Source organism: Pristis pectinata, chromosome 6 (assembly GCF_009764475.1).
Source record: "Pristis pectinata isolate sPriPec2 chromosome 6, sPriPec2.1.pri, whole genome shotgun sequence".
Lineage (NCBI taxonomy): Eukaryota > Metazoa > Chordata > Chondrichthyes > Rhinopristiformes > Pristidae > Pristis > Pristis pectinata.
Window position 1 is genome coordinate 14,068,889 of NC_067410.1, and position 18,006 is coordinate 14,086,894.

An 18,006-nucleotide genomic window follows, 5' to 3' on the forward strand; every position below is an offset into this window, starting at 1 on the left:
TCACACTTTCCCACCTTGTCCTCCATCTGGCAAATTTTTGCCTGCCTGCTTAATGTATCTACGTTCCTCTGAAGAGCCTTTGGGTCCTCCGCACAATTTGCTCTCCCACCTATCTGTGGATTGTCAACAGTACACTCAGTTGGCTGCATAATGGAGAATTATTCAATAGTTATGAAGCACATAGGTTGTCCTAAATTTGTGAAAGATGCCATTCTTTCCTAAGTTACTTCAGAAGTTTGATTCCCTCAAACTGCTACAACTAGCAGTCTTTCATCCATTATAGCTCAGTAACAAGGTCCATTATTTTAAATAATTATGCACTGAAATGGAGTAATTGGTTTCCCCTCCCTGACAGGTAGCAATTTGTTCACTTTGAATATTGATTTTTTAAGACTTTTTTTCCAATGTCACTTCCGTATCTACTAATAACATTGCAATTCAGTAGCTACTGGATAAAAACTCAATCTAAATTTTAGCCTACCTGGTCTCATAACTTTGGATTGAGCATCAATAGTAATGGCCTTCTTTAATAACAAGTTAACATCTCAAATCTGAGGTCCAAATCGTCATCTCTGATCTCAGTTTGGATGCACTAAAAGGTGAAAAAAAAAGCACCTTCATACAAAAGTATACAAGTGTTCCTGGCACAAATGCACAGGATAATCCCAATGCTGCACTGATTGCTTATGATTAGGAAAATGTAAAAATTGACAGATATCTATATAAATGTACTTGCAGAGGATTAAAAGATCTTTGAAAAAAATTAAAGCGCATTCAGCTCCTCAGGAAAGTTCATTAAACCATTAATCTGGGTAATTTACAGATTTATAAACTGGAGGTTCACCCATGCACCTTTAAACATTGGGCTATATTTGAGATGCTGCTTTTTTAAGTTCATCTGTTCTTACGAAAACAAACATTGGCAAGGTTACAGCATTGCCTATCCCTAATTGCCCTGAGACAGTTGTTTTTAATATATTTATGGATACATATGGGTTGTTTGGAATTATATGTAGGGGGTAGCAGGTTTCATTCCTGAAGGGTATTACTCTACTGCTGCCTCTCATTGCCATTTTTTCCATTACAGTGTCAGATTACAGCATTAAATATCACAATTTGAATGCTGGAACCTTACTTCATACCCTTTTGTATTATTAAATCTAACAATCTCTACCCTCTTTATATACAATTTGAGAAATAAATCAAAAATAGTGTTGGAAATATAGCTGCAGATATAGAGAGAAGACTGGAGTCAGTAAAGAAATTGGGATGAATAGATCTTGGGGGTCAGGGTGGAAACTAATTTCTATTTCTACACATTTTACACATTAATACAAGAGGAATCATATCAATGTCTGTTGATTGCAGATGAGGAAGTATAGCAAAGTATTGTAAATTCAGATTTATTGCAAGACATTGGAACCATGAACATGTTAGATGGAAAAGATCTGCTGATTCATCAAGCCTTCCTACTAGCCATGATGTTTTTAGTATCATGATTTCCCATACTTCAACCCTTTAGAATCCATATAATCCTCTGGTAGGGAGAGGTAAAGATTTTTTTTAAAGAAGCCATTTAAAGGAAGAATATTTGGAATTTCCTGTTTCCCTAAGGCAAATAAAATGCACCCAGATGGGCATACTGACAATGATTGTTATTACTTAATACTTCATCTTCCCCTCTATGCTCCAACTAGGAAAACTGAATTCTCCTTTGAAGACGTGCAGCAAGCTCATAGACAAAGCAGAAGTTCACCCTTGTTTTGGTCCCAATTGTAGGAAATGTATTGGCGTGATGGAAAAATCAGTGTAAATTTAACAGAGTATCATGGGGTGGATCAGCCATGATCACATTGAATGGTGGGGCAAGTTTGAGAAATTATCTTCCTTTTAATCACACAATCCAATAGATTCTGTGAAATTCTTTTAAACCAGGGTGACAAAACTGTTGAATGCCAGATAGCTCCAGCAACCTGGGTTCAATCCACATCTTGTGTACATTCTCCCTGTGACTGTACGAGTTTCTCCCCAAGGCTCCAGATTCCTCCCCCCCCCACCCCCATATTGTGAAGGCATGCTGGGGTTAACTGGCACTTGCAAATTACTCTAGTGTAGTTGTTGGTAGGTGAATCACAGGGGAGTTAATGGGCAAAAGACAATATATTTACAGGGAAATAAGCAGAATGAGTGATGGGATTGCTCTAATAGCTTGATGGGTCAAATTACCCCTCTCTATGTCATAGGAAATATAAATATACAGCTATAGATGCAAAGACTGCAGAATCAAGGTAATAAAGAGGAATCTAGAGTGATACTACTTAATTGAAATAGGGCAAATTTCAAATCTGACCAGAGTAAATAGGTAGTCATAACTGTAATCAAACATTGGATTGCCTTTAAAGAGATCCTTTAGGTAAATTTCTATGAGTGTATCTGACCAGAGCTCTCTGGCTGATGACAGATGGAATAAGATGAAGTAGAAAAATTGAGTATATAGATAATACCACGTTGATAGTGCATATGAGAACCAGACTAAATACTAACGAGATCAACAAGGAAATAAGAAAGGCACAGAGTAAGGCAGCTTACAAAAGAGAGTTCAGAAGTCTTCAGTGGGTATGTAAATAGTAAACATGTAACATGGGTAGATAAGGGAAGGAGTACCACCCTCTTTTAGCTGCTTTCTCAATCTTATAAGATATACTCCCAGGTCTCTCTGATCCATCACCCCATCTGAAGAAATAACTGGAACCAGATTATGTTTTAACAATTCCATGATCTGAAGAATCAGCACATGCTGAAACACTTCATTGCCACATTTTGCATGATGTTAGATAGAGAGTCACCATGCAGCATTTTCTAGAAGATGTGAGAACAGGCTTTAAACTGGAAATGACTATGAAGAGTCAGAACCAGAATCAGGTTTGTTATCACTGACATATGTCATGAAATTTGTTGTTTTATTATGAAAGGAAATGCTACAATTTGAGATGCATTTTGCAAGACTGAAAACACACATGGCCAGAATTAGAATAACAAAGGTCATTCAAATGTCATGAGGCCTCACTCAGTTGAAAAGGGGTGTTTCCATTCAGAGTTAACAGTGTCCACTGCAGGATTAAATACCTCCAGTTTTTTCCCTACAGGAAAACAATTTCATACTGATAATTCTTAAGAATTTTCCAACATCAATATATTTTGAATTACTATATTTCTGACATATCCCCTCTAGTCAATGTTGAAATGTACAAGTTTTTGTAAACTTTTTTTTGTAACTTGATCGTCTGAAATCCTGCACTTGTCACCACAGCTCCAGGCTTTTAACATCTCAGTGATTATTGACTATGTCATGGAGAATTTCTTAACTATCTGGAATGAGTTATTGATTTATGAATCTTAAAAATACTTTTAAAATTAGTTTTGATTCAAATGGATAAGTGGCTATGGAAAATATTGTTCTAAGCAAACATAACAGGTAATGATGTGATTGTTGTCAGCTTACTATTGATCTTACCAAAAGATCTATGAAGCAACCTACATTTAGATTGTGCAGTTTGGTGCACTTTAACACGAGAAAAATGATACAAATATAATTTGAAGAGGTAGGACCTGAAAGGCAATTGCGAAATGCGGTTTCAGTTTCTTTGAAAACAGGGAGGGAGGGCAGAGGGAAGTTCCAGAGGCCAAACTAGCTGAATGAACTCTGCCATTGACCCAGTACGAGCAAGTTTATTGACACATGGAAATTAGCTGACTTCATTTTTTGATCTTCATACTTATAAATAGATGAAAATTGAGAAAATGCCATTTATTAAATGCAATCCCAACTACCTATCCTTAACAGCTGATAAAAAGTTTGCATTACTACCTGAGGCAAAGAAAACAGTCGATTTCGGAAAACATTCATGAAGCTTCTTTTTGATAGCTGAAAGCAATCAGTCAAGCCCTGCGAGACATAGTTATCCCACTCCATTAGTCAACACAATTTATCCAATTCCTGCTCCTATTTCCTTCAGAATGTAGTATCATATGGAACCGCAAAGAAGCAACACCATCTGAAGACCTCCTACAACACTTTTCAAATCTTTAATAAACATTACCAAAACTGTTTCACTGTCTTAATATGTATGACTTCCTATATCCCTGAGCTACCCATCCAATAGAACCATCACACTGTTGATCAGGTGCAGCAGCTGCCAGGTTTAAGTGTGGGTTACCAGGGTCAGATGGTTCTCAAACCAAAACTTTGGCTTCACTGATTAAATTACCAATCCAGTAATCCAGAGGCCTGGATTATTGATCTGGAGCTATGAGTGCTATGAAATTTTAATTTGGTTAACAAATTTGATTTAAAAAAGGCAGCAGATGCAATGGTGACCATGAAACTATTGAAATGTTGTAATAATTCCCATCACATAAGGAAATCTACCATTCTTACCTGTTTTAGCCTTTTTATAACTCTCGACCCACAGCAACATGGTTGTCTTTTCACTGCCCTCTGACAAAGGCTGAGCAAGCTACTCATTTTAAGAGTAATTAGGGATGAGTAATAATAGTCTCATCAACAACCCATGTCCCACGAAGGAATACATAAATATCAATAAACCTTCAATAGGTTTCTTAATTGTGGGGCATCAGAGAAAAATCTCAGTGGATGCACTGATCTGTTAGATCTTCCTGGGGGTAAACAATCAGACTTAAAGCAATTTCAACCCATTATGGATGAGTACTTCTGGCATTTGCCTCATTCTAAATCAAGCATAATAACTAAAAAGGCTCAAATTAGTATCTTTGGAAACATACCTTCACATTACACTGGCAACTCTTGCAAAATTATTGGAGAGACCAGGAGATATATCTTTTTATTGACAATTTCACATATTTTTGTTGACATTAAAGTTATATTAATAATAAAGTGCCTGCAAATAGGTTTTTCAGTCATTCAAGCCTAAAATCCTTTTCAATTACCTTGTCCATGTTCTCTCTCATAGAAGAGACATTTCTCAGCTGATACATTCCTCTGAAAGAAATATTAATAAATGCAACACAGAACTAGATTACTGAAAGCCATCACAAATCTTATGCACGGACACCTTGCACATTTTTTTTTAAAGTTAGGGATCAGTTTATGCAATTTGTCATGGATACTGGTCACTGAAAATAGCCCGTGGAAGTTTTCCTCAAATTTAACACTTGAGAGTTGCAATTAATTAGAGTGAAAGGTTGCCAACTGAAACTGAATCAATCAAGGTACACCACAATGAGCCAAGGTTGAGATTCAAAAAATATTACCAGTTAAGTGAAGTATTTCAACAATGACTATTACAGGCTTGCATGTATGTACTAATACATTAAATGGGTATTGCAATGGTGCAAGAGATTCGAACCCTAAAGCATGGCCTGATAGCTATATCCTATTTCTAAAAGCAAATACCAATGAAGAAAAATCTTCGCCATCTGATATTTTTCAATTCATAAGAAACTTTGTCATGATTATTCCACATTTACAATGCACAAGATATACCATTGCTTATGGCTTGTTCAAGGAATTTCACTACTCGATGTAATAAGACTTCAGGTTTCCTTTTAATTGCCTACCACCAAAATTTCAAGACACAAACTATGCCTCAAGTAATGAACTTACGATGTAGGGGAAGTTTAGAAGTGATCATATAGTTGATCATGTAATGTCATTAATTAGTTTCATTCACAGATGTGACAAAGACAAAGAAACATTAGTTTCAGGTTAGATGTTAACAGTCAAACCCACAAAAGAGCTTTGAATTAAAAGGCAACTTAAATACTACTGGAAAAAACTTACTCTAAGATTTAAGAGCTTTTTAAAAATTAATTATTGGGATGTAGACTTTGTTGGTGACGACCTCTCCTATGTTCTCTGTAGTAGGTGGTGGTATGTCACTGCGGTATTAGGGGTGAAGTAACTTTCACAGTGACTTGGAGAAGTTCCAGGATTCTGACATAGGAGTGGCATTAAATCAGGATGATGTGCAACCTGCAGGGGAACTTGCAATTGATGGGGTTACCATGTCCTAGAAGAGGGAAATCTCCTCTTTGAGAAGTGCTGTCAAAGACGCATGCTTTCATTCAATCTAAGACACACAGAGTATCTCTGAAATTAATAGTTACAGAATTAAGCATTTATCTGATCCATGGATAAATACTTCTGATTAAAATAAGAGCTCACCATCTTCTTGTTAACTAGGAATAATCAACCCATCTGTAGAAGAAGCTGTGTTACAAACTGTACTGTAACATGTGGTACGAGTGTAAAGAATGCATAAGATTTATTAGCAAGAAGCCAAGGGAGAAAACAATCACCATGACAATGAAACAGCACGAGGAACAGTGGTTGTGTCAATAATATTCTATGTTTTTGGTTTCTAATCTCAACTGAGCTCTCACAGAAGATAATTGCATAGGGAAAACTTCAGACAATGAGGGGCATTAAGAGAGTATAGGTAGCAGGTTATTTCCCTGTACCCTGAGCCAGCACATCTGACCCAGGGAACAAAACTAAGGTGGTAAGAGACTGAGTGAGATAAAGCTTGCAACAAAAGATAATAATCACCAGTGTAGCAGACTTTCAACCTATACATTTTAAATTGTAATCTTAAAAAGTAAAAATGAAAATATGGAGAAAGAGCTGTGCAGAAATGAACTGTTTTATTTTTGTACACTCCACAGGAGGGGTTGACTGTACATGTTTAGAAAGCAAGGCTACTGTTTCATTTTTTATTTTTTTTTAAATTCTTGATTGTAAATGATGTGCAACTCAGTCAACAGCTACATTCAGGAACAAACTCGCCTCATGCACATCGCACATCGAAAAAAAAAGACTGCACATGGAGACGCCCAATGGGAGATTGAAAGCTGTTGTCAAAAAAAGAAAATTGAGGAAAAAAGGTGCACAAGAGAAATTATACACAAAAAAATTACCAATGTACATAATGCAAAGTCAGGCAACTAAATCCTCTGAGGATAACAAGTAGCTGTGGTATATACAGAGTGTTCTGAATAAAAGAACAGTATTAAACTCCCATTATACAATATGCAGCAAGACTGCATCACTTTTTTTAAACTTGTATTTGTCACATGTTACATCTTCAAAATGGAGATCACTTTCTCCCTTCAGTTGAACACAGACCTGAATTTAAGATTTCAAATAAAAAAAACTTGAGATTGTAACAGTCACTGAAATACACTTTTTCCACTCTTGTGCCTCAACATCAGGGAACTCACAGCATCAGGTGTAAAATAAAAACTCTTTGCAGCACCGTGGATTAAACTCCGCTGTGTGGGTAAGATAATAGCTAGCCTAGAATGGTTATATATAAAATTAGATAAATAAAATTTTCTACTCCAGGATATTACAGTATACATGTGAGAAGCTGGCACGTGGAACATGTGCCTACACAAACTCTCCCCACCCTATCAACACCCCTTCCTCCGTGCCATTATTTTTGACGCTACAAACGCTTTCATTTTGATTTTAAAAAAAGTCTTACTGCACATGACTAGTTTATTTAAAATGAACTGGAGGAAAAAAGCCTAAACAATATTTATCTGAATTATAAGCTTAAAATGTACCTTACCAATAGGTACACAATTCTTAACTCTTACTTTTGTTTTTGTACAGGATTTTGTACAGTATGAAGGAAGTTTCTAGTAAATGATGGCATAGGCCCAACAATCCCCAGAACTCAAGGTCCATACTTTAAAGTTGTTTACGCCACACTAGATCCATATGCTGGTGGCATATACGGAGACATGAGAGTTATACACCCAGGCAAACATCTCCAACATGGTCATAGCTGTGTCCATTGTCTAATATGTGCTTGATTGTGTTCTTACATTTGCACCTTGGACCGGTGGAGATTGGTACTGGGCTATCCCAGTATTTCGGTAGTGCTGAGAACTTGATGCCGCGGCAATCTTAGCTCCAGAGTGAAGCTGTTGCCCTGAACCTGCTGGGCTTAAGGTCCATGAGCCTGATTGTGATGGCCTTGCAGTCTGTGAAACAGTAGAGTTTATGGTGCTTGGAGTTGGGGTAAACGTAGAGTCAGTTATGTTTTTTGTGGTGCTTTGTAGTGGGCTAGCAGCAATAGAAGGAGTACATCCAGAATTAGTCTTTTGTTGAGTACTACTCAGTGTGTGTAAGACACTCCCAGAATGCTGCTGACCACTGTAGTATCCAGAATTCCCAATGTACTGGACCACAGAGGTATCAACAGACGCTGAATGAACTGGGCTTGAGTAGAGAGTGGAGAGAGGAGCTGTTGTTAGGTTGGAATCTATCTGATGTTGAGATCCACTCTGCCCTATTGCGTGGGATGAAGATCTGTAGATATGTCCTTGTGTGTGAGCCGAGGGAACACTCGAGGAGCTGTGCGTTCTGTAGGGAGACATGCTTTGTTGTGGAAGTACGTGAGATTCAGTGACGACTCCATCAGGTTGTGCCTGCAGAAGCTGATTAAAGTTAATTAATGTAACAAAAACACATATTATGTATCTATTATAAATATATATTTAAATTAGACACTCCACGTATAATTCAAAAACATTTAAAGAGAAAGTATGTTCATTTGAAATCCCAAATTATCTACCCATGTCCTTTATTTTAACACTAATGCTAAAACAGAAAATGCAAGCCAAGTTTTTCTCAAGTATCCAACACCTCAATTTTCCAAGGATGAAAAAGAAGAGCTTGAATCTTACAATAATTGGCAGTGAATGAGAGATCATTCACAACCTTAGTTAGGTACAAAGGGGATAGTTGTGATCAAATGCATAATGTGGTCAATCGTTCATCATATCTAATGGCATTCTGCTACAAGTGCAAGGAACTTGAGTCAACAACAAAGAATACAAGGTTGGAAGCAACTAATCATACTCTCGTAATGCAAAGCAAAGTATCTGGATACTCTTGTGAATTTGATCACCCAAGAATACTGTTCAGGGAGTGTGAAGTAGGTTACTGTCAAGTCAACAGAAAGTGCAAGTTATAGATGCAGCACATGCCAAATTACTGAAATTTCATAGATTCAAGGGCTTCCTTGCACCTGTAATCATTGGACAATAGCAAACTGGACTCAGCAGAAAGTGACCTTGAGCCAATGTGAAGCAAGGAATTACCCAGGCTCAAGAGAGAGGACTTCACCCAGAAATAGAAATAATGGGAATTTCCGTCAGATCGACAATTGGTTTATTGGTATATTTTACCAATCTAGGATCCAATTGTCTGGAGTAGACAATAAGGGATATGGGAAAGAAGAGGATTGAGATTGATATTGAGCCAGGAAAGACAAAGATTCTCTATCGGTTTATAACTTTTTTTGCTCAACAATAATATGGGAGAATTGGCTTAGTGTAGGAAGGCTTCTTTACCTGATGATTATATCTGGAAGGACTGTGACTATATCTCTGTGGACTATGAATTGGGGAATTCTTGATGCGTGCAAGGCCGTGTGTCTCTGTTCCTTCACCGTCTGTGGAATCTGAAAACACAGCAGTAAGAGTGATGTCACTGGCAGCAAGAAGAAAATACCACCTGTCCCAATAGAGAGCATACAGATTAAGTATAAACTGCAAACTAAGGCTTTACTATCCAAATATTATGACAATCATTGTTTTCTTTTCCAGTGCTTTGGATGCTATGCTATGCTGATCTCTACTGAAGTGATGGTGGGTTGGTGACATGGTGCTGCAGGGATTATCTTCAGTTTACAATGTATAGATTATGCCTTTTCAGTGTGCTGTGACATCAGCTGCTAGCCTGCTAATCTTTAAATTATCTCTCCATCTTTTTTGGAAAAGCGAGCTGATTAATGCTGTGCAGTGTATATTCTGCTCCGCAGTTAAACCATAAAAGTGGAGCAAAAAACACTGGATTCGATACATTGCCAATTTCAATTACCCTGAGCTAATGGGGTTGCTTATTTAGAATACAAATACTACGGGTTAAATCAGCATTACGGTAATTGTACATGGATTTTGTAGGCAAGGATGATGAATTGGAAAGTATGCAAGACAGGACCAGTTACATGATATTAAAGGGAATTGATGTGAATTACATTGCAGAATAGTGATAGCTGTGATACCTCATTTAGTACTCAGGATGTGTTCCTGGGAACATAGCACAAAAGGAATCAGCAGTAAAAGGGATCAGTATAGCATTTTATATTGAAAAATGTTTTACTAACAGTACCACTGTGCTGGGAATCTGTCATGAATCCAACAATGAATTGCTCCATGAAGGAGTGTGGAGAGGCTGCTGATGCTGGGCTGGGGGAACAGAGATGTAGGATCCAAGGCTGCATCATAACTGCACAGAGAGTGCGCCTATTGCTGGGGACTGGCAGTAATTGCTCCATGTGCATTGCTCTGATCCTACGATCTCTCTCATCACCTCCTACAGAATGTGATGCAAGCTGCTTCCCCCTCTCTCTTTAGTTCTCCAAAGCCTGGAGATTAAGTTCGATTGAGTGGTTGGACTGGAGGATCTAGAGTGTTATAACGAATTAGCATTCTGTGGATTAGTGCTATTTGTGCTACCAGTGTATTCAGTATCCAACCTATGCCAACAATCTGTGACAATGACATTAGGTGCCAAAGATACTTTAATCAGTACAACCTTGATACAACACAGGTATCAAGGGAAACTTTTAACACTCATGTTATAAGTGAAACTAATATTTACTTAATTTCCATCTTGGAGGACACAATAATACCTGTGATGCATTCAAAACTGCAATATAATGAAGTTGCACTGTGTACTTTATTTTTAAAAAGATGAACAGTCATAACTTAGCAGTGGAAAAATACTCAAACGAACACAAAAGCTTCCGACAATACAAAATTATGTTTTTGAGTTTCAGAATCATCTCCAAATCAGTTTAAGATTTCTTTACTAATCACATGTACATCGAATCATACAGTGAAATGCATTTTTGCATAGAACGTTCTGGGGCAGCCCGCAAGTATCGCCACGCTTCCGGCGCCAACACAGCACGCCCACAACTCCTAACCTGTATGTCTTTGGAATGTGAGAGGAAACTGGGGCACCCGGAGGAAACCCACGCAGTCACAGGGAGAACTTACAAAACTCCTTATACACAGCAGCTGGAATTGAACTCGGGTCACTGGCACTGTAGTAGCATTACACTAACTGCTACAGTTAATAATTTCATACCTGCATCTTTCTCCCTAACCGAGTCCACTGAACCAGTTTCTATTCTCCTCAGAACACGGTCCAATGTGCTTCGCTCATCTCCTGTTCGTTTCATACTTCCGATTTCCACCCTCCTAAGAACACGTTCCAACATTCCCCGATCTTCTCGCAATCGTTCTACTGATGTAGGAACCATCCTGAAATAAATACACATGCTCACAAAAAAAATGCTTCTTTCCATATAACTTCTTTCTTTTTGTTTATCTGTCCCTTCATGAGGGATTCACTATGGCATGAACTTGTTTCTCTTCCCTTGCCAACTGTTTTTCTGGATATTGTGAAGCTGACATTTTCGGGGCTGACAATAAGGTGAAGAAATGACCTAGATCCTGCTCGAACAAATCCACTGCTTGCATTTGTTGCCTGTGTGGCTCCCCTGTGGGACAATGGAGCTTCAGGCCTTAATGCCACAGCAGTCCAAAAGTGATCTGTAACTTGGCTTCAGATGGCAGATGCTGAAGCCTCACTCTTAGAGTGCCCTGATAGTCTTTTGGCAGCTCATTGTTGTAAAGAGTGTAGCTTTGTAACGTCACTGATGATTAGAGACATACAAAATAAGTGAAAAAAAATCAATTAAAAATGATAAAATAATACATTTTATTAAAAACATGCTTAAGCGAACTGCCAAAATTTATCACTGCCTTGTAAATGTCAAGAAATTCAGGACTTCCACGTGCATGTACAAGGTGCAAACTTGCTGTTGAACTCCACTGGTGATTACTTGGGAGTGCCCTGATGTTGGACTCCACACGGAATCCAAAGTCAGACCAGAAACTTGTTGCAATTCCCAGTAGTTATATCAAGGAATTGGGCTGCTGAACCTAAGAATAATTTATATCTTTTGGATTAATTACATTTTCTTTAATGTTGTAACAGTTTAAAAGTGTTTGGTATACATTTAACATTTTTAATAATTTTCAAAACATTTAATTGTTAAATTGATTTTTATTAGTTTTTGCACATTTGAAGAACTTGACTGTTGGCAAAGCCTACATGTGATTTAGTGAGCTGTCAACGTTTCTCCAGTTGTTTATTGGGTAAGGGTTGCCCTTGCCTCTATAGGAATGGCTTTGCACAGTGGTAGGCACTGATGTTACAATGGGCCTTGCCATTTTCGGACAAGAATGTTTCAAGTCTGCTGTAGGTTCATACGCAAATTGCAGAGGTGGGCGGCTCACTGTTCTAAGAAATACTTGGCTAACGATTATACATGGCAACTTCACCCCAGCTGTGCTTCTTCCTTAACTTCTGCACTGTGGACAAGCAACAACTATTAGAACAGCAGCCAGACGTTATACGATGTGTTTCTTAGACACAATTCAAAAGGATCCAAGTTTGTGCTGAGCTGGTCTTCTTAGGCTAAGCAGTATTAAATTTTAGGGAAATCATTAACAGGCCTCACAGTCCTTGGCCAAGGAAGGGAAAACTGAACTATGCTAGCTCAATGCCTTCAGGAAAAGATGCAAGAACAATAGACTTAGATTAGCAATTTAGGGAAACTTAAAAAGGAATAAAATCACTTTCCATTACTATAGGCTCAAAATCAGAAAATGATTGAGAGTAGACTGCCGCAACACAACCTATAAAATTGCATCACTTGGACTTCAATTCAGCAATTTAAAATGCAATCTCCAATTCTTCCCTCTGATAAAAACTTTGGCTTCAATTGATTAGTATACTCACCACCTCGTGCTCATGCTATTCCGATTTTTATTGCTGGCTGCTGCAGAGAGAGTTGCATTCTTGCTGCTACCAGGATCTGTTGGACTGACCTCCTCAATCTGAGGCACTGAGGGGTGCACTGGTGATGAAAAACCACTTGGGGGTGATGATGGTCTATGGGATGACCTAGATATGGCAGTGGAATCGCCATTGGTTGCTGATTGTGCACAAGTGCCGTCACTACCTCGTCTGGTCGGAGTGCCCATGTTGCTGGGTGTTTTGGAAGGATCTGAGCTGAGGCCGTCTGATTTGGAGCTGCTTTCTCTCGCTTCTTGCTGACGTTTTCTATATTCCAGCAAAGATACCTTAAAAGCAAACACAACGTGAGTCCTAAGAATCTCAGTTTTTATTTCCATGACATTTCAATGGTGGAAGGTGTGAATATTTTCAGGGAAGTGCAAATGACTTACTTGGGCAACTAAGCAGATCTTCTCAAACACCAGAGGAATAACACCTCAACTGCTGGATAATACTCATAGTACATCTAACAGTTTAGTGCAGTTCAGTGTTGCATTGAAAGAGAGGCTGTCTGTGCTAAGATTCTAAATTATGGTCCCAACTGCCCTTGCTTGTGCTTCAGATGGATGTCGAAGGATTCTCCTATAATCTTCCTTGAGCCACCACCATTAGTTACAAACTGTTGCTCCTTTGTTGTATTGCCATTTGGACAATGACGGGGGAAAAAAAATCAGGAGACCAGCGGCTTGGGGATGCAAGAGGGAGACTTGGCCATGAGGAAAAATCAACATGCTTGAATGATGAAGGGATGGTGGATCAGTTGGGGTGGAGGTGGACTCGTGGCAATGGACTTGGCAATTGCAAAGCTCTCTCCTCCCTGCAACACCACCACCTCTTCCTCTTCCACCCCCTCCACACCCCCCACTCCAGAACCTGCCTGCCAAGCTCAAACTCGCCTGATGTTTCCACTTAGTAAATCCCTTTTAAGTTTGGCATACACTTTGTTGGTTCTCTTTATGTCTTTTCCAATGTGTCTGCATTTTTTCTCTTCATGCCAACTTTAGCTGGAGATGGTATGTGCAAGAAGTCCAGCATATACAAGCATATCTAGACATTAAAAAAAAATGAAAGTAGAATTCTAGCTATTTCCAGTGGGAATTCACATTAATGTTTGGACTGTGTGGATAGGAAGGTATTTCATACATCATGCAGCCTTACAATTTCCTCTCCTAGAAAGAGCCAAAACCAGTACAAACAACATATTCATCTCAGATGGCTAGGGAAGGGTTCAGTTCCAGAGGCATTCCACATTCTTCCCTGCTAACTTACTGGGTACATTTGAACAGTATCTCAGCCACTGGAATGGCGAGCAGTTCCTGATAGATAAATGGGTAACTAACAACTTCATGTTTTTAGAGACACAACATTCACTAGCATTAGTACATTCTTGAACTAAATACTCAATGCTTTAAAAATACCAAGTGCATTCCTCCTTTCTGGGAAAGCACACTACACTGTTACCAAGTCATTACTTTTTTAAAAAAACTCATCTGTGCAATTACCTTCCTCTCAGGGTGGACCATGCTGCTATTATCATGATTTGTGATCTTGCATCTTGAATATGTCCTGTCCTTCTCCCTCTGCTAAAACTGTGCGTTAGTAATGCTGCATTGACCTTTACTTTCTGTTTCTTCTTTAACTGCAAGTAAATTGTTCCTAATATTAAAACTCAAGGGTAGGTTTTCTGCTCCTGTGCTTGCCAACAAATTAGAGTAGAAAGGGAAGAAAATCATGGCTTTCAATATCTAAAGGACAAATATTGGGCTTAATCTTGCTGCAGTAGGGCATCTTGTATCGTATGATAATGACTTACGTTTATATACTGCCTTTAATATAACTAAGATCTCAAGGTGTTTCAAAGAAGTATAATTAAACAAAATTTGGCACCAAATAATGTAAAGAGCAGAAGCAAGACAGACAGTCGTAGTTTCAGCATCAGGGATGAGACATGTAGGACTGAGATGAGAGGGTGGTCAACCTGTGGAATTCTCCACCACAGAAGGCTGTGGAGGTCAGTCACTGAATATATTTGAGGAGGAGATGGATAGATTTCCAGGCACAAAAGGCATCAAGGGATATGGGGAGCGACTGGAAAATGGGGTATTGAGATCAAGGATCAGCCATGATCGTATTGAATGCAGGAGCAGGCTGAAAGGAGCGAATGGGCTACTCTTGCTCTGATTTTCTGGCTTTTGTAGTCAAAGCTGGTTTGCAGGGTCGATTCTAAGCAGCTTCTTAAAGTTGAAGATGCAGATAAAATTAGGAAGGGAATTCAAATGTTTAGAGCCTAGGCAGTAAAACTGTGGGCATAAATGGACGAAAAATTAAAATGATGAAGGTTGCAACACTGTGTTTGGTAATAATGTCACTTGCTCTGATGTAAAATAAACACTGGATAACTTAAAAGATTGAGATTATCAGAATTTCCAAACAAGTTTTAAATTAGCAGTAAAGAACCACTTAATCTAACATCCTTTAGGGTTTCTGTAAAATTCTGTGTTAATATGCTGTTTTGAACTTCACTTTTTTTGTTCTAGAACTGCATATAAATTTTTCCTGATATTAAAAGATTAGGTTGTGTTTTCTGTTCATGAACTTGTCAACTTATAATTTCCTATTTAAAGCAGAAAAGAATGAATATCATGGTAGGTAAGTGCAAGGTGAAAAGCCAGTGTCTGGTGTTTCCTACGTTATTTTGTTAGCTTTCAGTCTTTACCTCAAGAGTTGGATACTCTTTCCCTGCAACATTCAGACTTCCAAAGAAAAAGTTAGTTTTCTATGTATATAGCATCCTTGTTTAATCTTTGGAAAAATTAAGTATCTTAGGTTTACTCTTGAACTGAGTTATTAATATATTAAACACACCTCAAAAAAGATGAACAATTACCCAGAAATTATTGTATTTCTACATAGATATCACATTTCTAGACAGATAGCATAAATTTGGTACTTGCCTTCTTCTTCTGTGGTGGATTTTGCTGAGGTGTTGTACTTCCTTCAGAATACAAAGGCTGACGATCTGCTTGAGGAGACATGGATCCTTGCAGGGTCTCAGACAAGAATCCTTGGCTTTGTCTATTAAAGCAGGAGTCTCCAGAAGGACTCATGTACACAGCATCACCAAACCCTCGCTCCGATTGTGAAGATTTCCTGTCACTGATGTAATTGGTTCTATTCTCGAGTCCTCTGTAGGGGCCCTCCAGCCTGTGTGTTGGAGTGAGGTCTCGGAGATTGGAGTTCAAAGGCGAACAGGCATATATTAAGTTAAACTCTGTCCTGAACGCTTGTTCTGTGTTTTTCAGGGATGAGGGACCGTCACTGTTCCTTCCTGTAAACCCAGTTTCAGATTCACTGGGGAACGTTAATGTAGAGCATGGAAGTTGAGCAGCACAATCTGACAGTGGCCCCTCGGTAACCGCTGTGACCCGAAGAGTAGTGGCATCTGGGTCAGCTTGAAGGGAAAGATCTGAGAAGCCAGTCCTGGACTGGTCATTATCCGCTCTCAGAGGCGGCTGAAATGACAGAAGGAGGAACTATTTGTTAGTGACAACTAAAATAAATGAGCCTGACGAGGGGATTCAAAAGAAACTATTTCAAGTGAGGTAGTTGACTGAACTCTGCTTCTGTTTAAACACCAGCACAGTAATTTAAAATTTTTCTGATCATTGAATTATAAACACCTTGAATACATATCAAACCTTCACTATATATGTTTAACCAACAGTTTTTGAGAACATTTCCCAAAGAAAATTTCTGATAAATTTATAAGTCCATTAATCATGATTGCACCACCAGCACTGGCATTTCAGACACAAACATAAATGCAGGCTGCTGCATAATTTTAAGAGGTATTCTCCAAATTTCTCTACAACATTATGGTACTTTTAGCCCAAGGAATCAGTTTCCTGATTTCTGCTAACCCTTATTCCATGTGCATCTTATAAAAAATTGCTCATTAAATGATCAGCATCCATTTTGTTTTACATTTGGACAGATGCACGGACAACAGTAAGAGGAATGAAAGGTTCTCCCCTACAGAGATTGAAATTTAGCTTTCAGTTGAACTAACATATAGCAGCAATAAGGGCATTGGGTGCTATATTTTGGGATGATACTTCTTAGATTTCCAGTGCTGGTGCTGGAAGCTTTGAGCTAGAGAAAATCCTTTATAATTCCCTAGATTTAGAAACAAAAAAACCCACAAGAGCTCTGAAGTACATCCACTTCCAGCACTACTGTCAGTCACATCCTCAAAACACATTGAGAAAAAATGGAAAAACAGGCAACACATGTTCCCATAAACCTTGCTGAAAAATATGTATGTCAAAGATTTTGCCATGTCAGACTTGTTCCTGTGGATCAAAGATAGACTAATCAAAACTGCTGCCTGTCCCCTTGAGCAAAATTATAGTCTACCCAAATAAAGACTTTTAAAAAAAGAATTGACACAGGTCAGCAGGGAAACAATAACACGGTGGTTAAGTTACCAGGCTAGTCATCCAGAGGCTTGGACTAACAATCCAGAAGCACAAATTCAAATCCCACCACAGCAGTTAAATTTTAAAAAAATTGGAATGTAAATAACTATTGATGGCCTTGAAATGACCAGCTTTTTGAAAAAAAATACCACATTGTTCACCAGAAATCTGCCTTCCTTAGCCTCTCTGGCCATAGATGAAGTAGTTGACTCTCGACTGCCTATGAAATGGCCTAGCAATTAGGAATGGACAATCAATTTTGTCCTAGCCGGTGATGCCCACATTCTGCAATTAAATTATAAAAAATTGCTACAAAGCCTCCATTTTTCAGTAGAGGAATGAAACTCTAATGGTGCAATTGAAAAGTTAATTTCTGTAATTACATTTATGGGCCACTGTTAAGCAAATGGACCTCCAGACAGGGAATGTAGCATCTTACCCAAATGGCAAATAAATACAATTTTAAAAGTATTAAAAGATTTTCACTGGATTCCTTTAATCAAAGTCAAGACTGCTAGCTAAAGAAATTTTACATCAACA

At 38.4% G+C, this 18,006-nt stretch overlaps 1 protein-coding gene across 11 annotated transcripts in view; it reads right to left on the bottom strand.

Annotated features, from left to right (window-relative positions):
- Positions 1 to 6,674: 6,674 nt before the first annotated feature.
- Positions 6,675 to 18,006, bottom strand: part of setd5 (SET domain containing 5) — a 124,168-nt gene continuing 112,836 nt past the window's right edge. For 10 of the 11 annotated variants that reach the window (XM_052018381.1, XM_052018390.1, XM_052018389.1 and 7 more), the window contains 5 exons: positions 15,943 to 16,500; positions 12,932 to 13,275; positions 11,210 to 11,385; positions 9,406 to 9,515; positions 6,675 to 8,487 (listed from right to left, as the gene is read on the bottom strand). In XM_052018381.1, coding sequence (XP_051874341.1) covers positions 7,846 to 8,487; positions 9,406 to 9,515; positions 11,210 to 11,385; positions 12,932 to 13,275; positions 15,943 to 16,500 — 1,830 coding nt within the window. In that variant the 3' untranslated portion in view covers positions 6,675 to 7,845. The remainder of the gene's footprint in view (positions 8,488 to 9,405; positions 9,516 to 11,209; positions 11,386 to 12,931; positions 13,276 to 15,942; positions 16,501 to 18,006) is intronic. The other variant, XM_052018388.1, reaches the window with a different exon arrangement.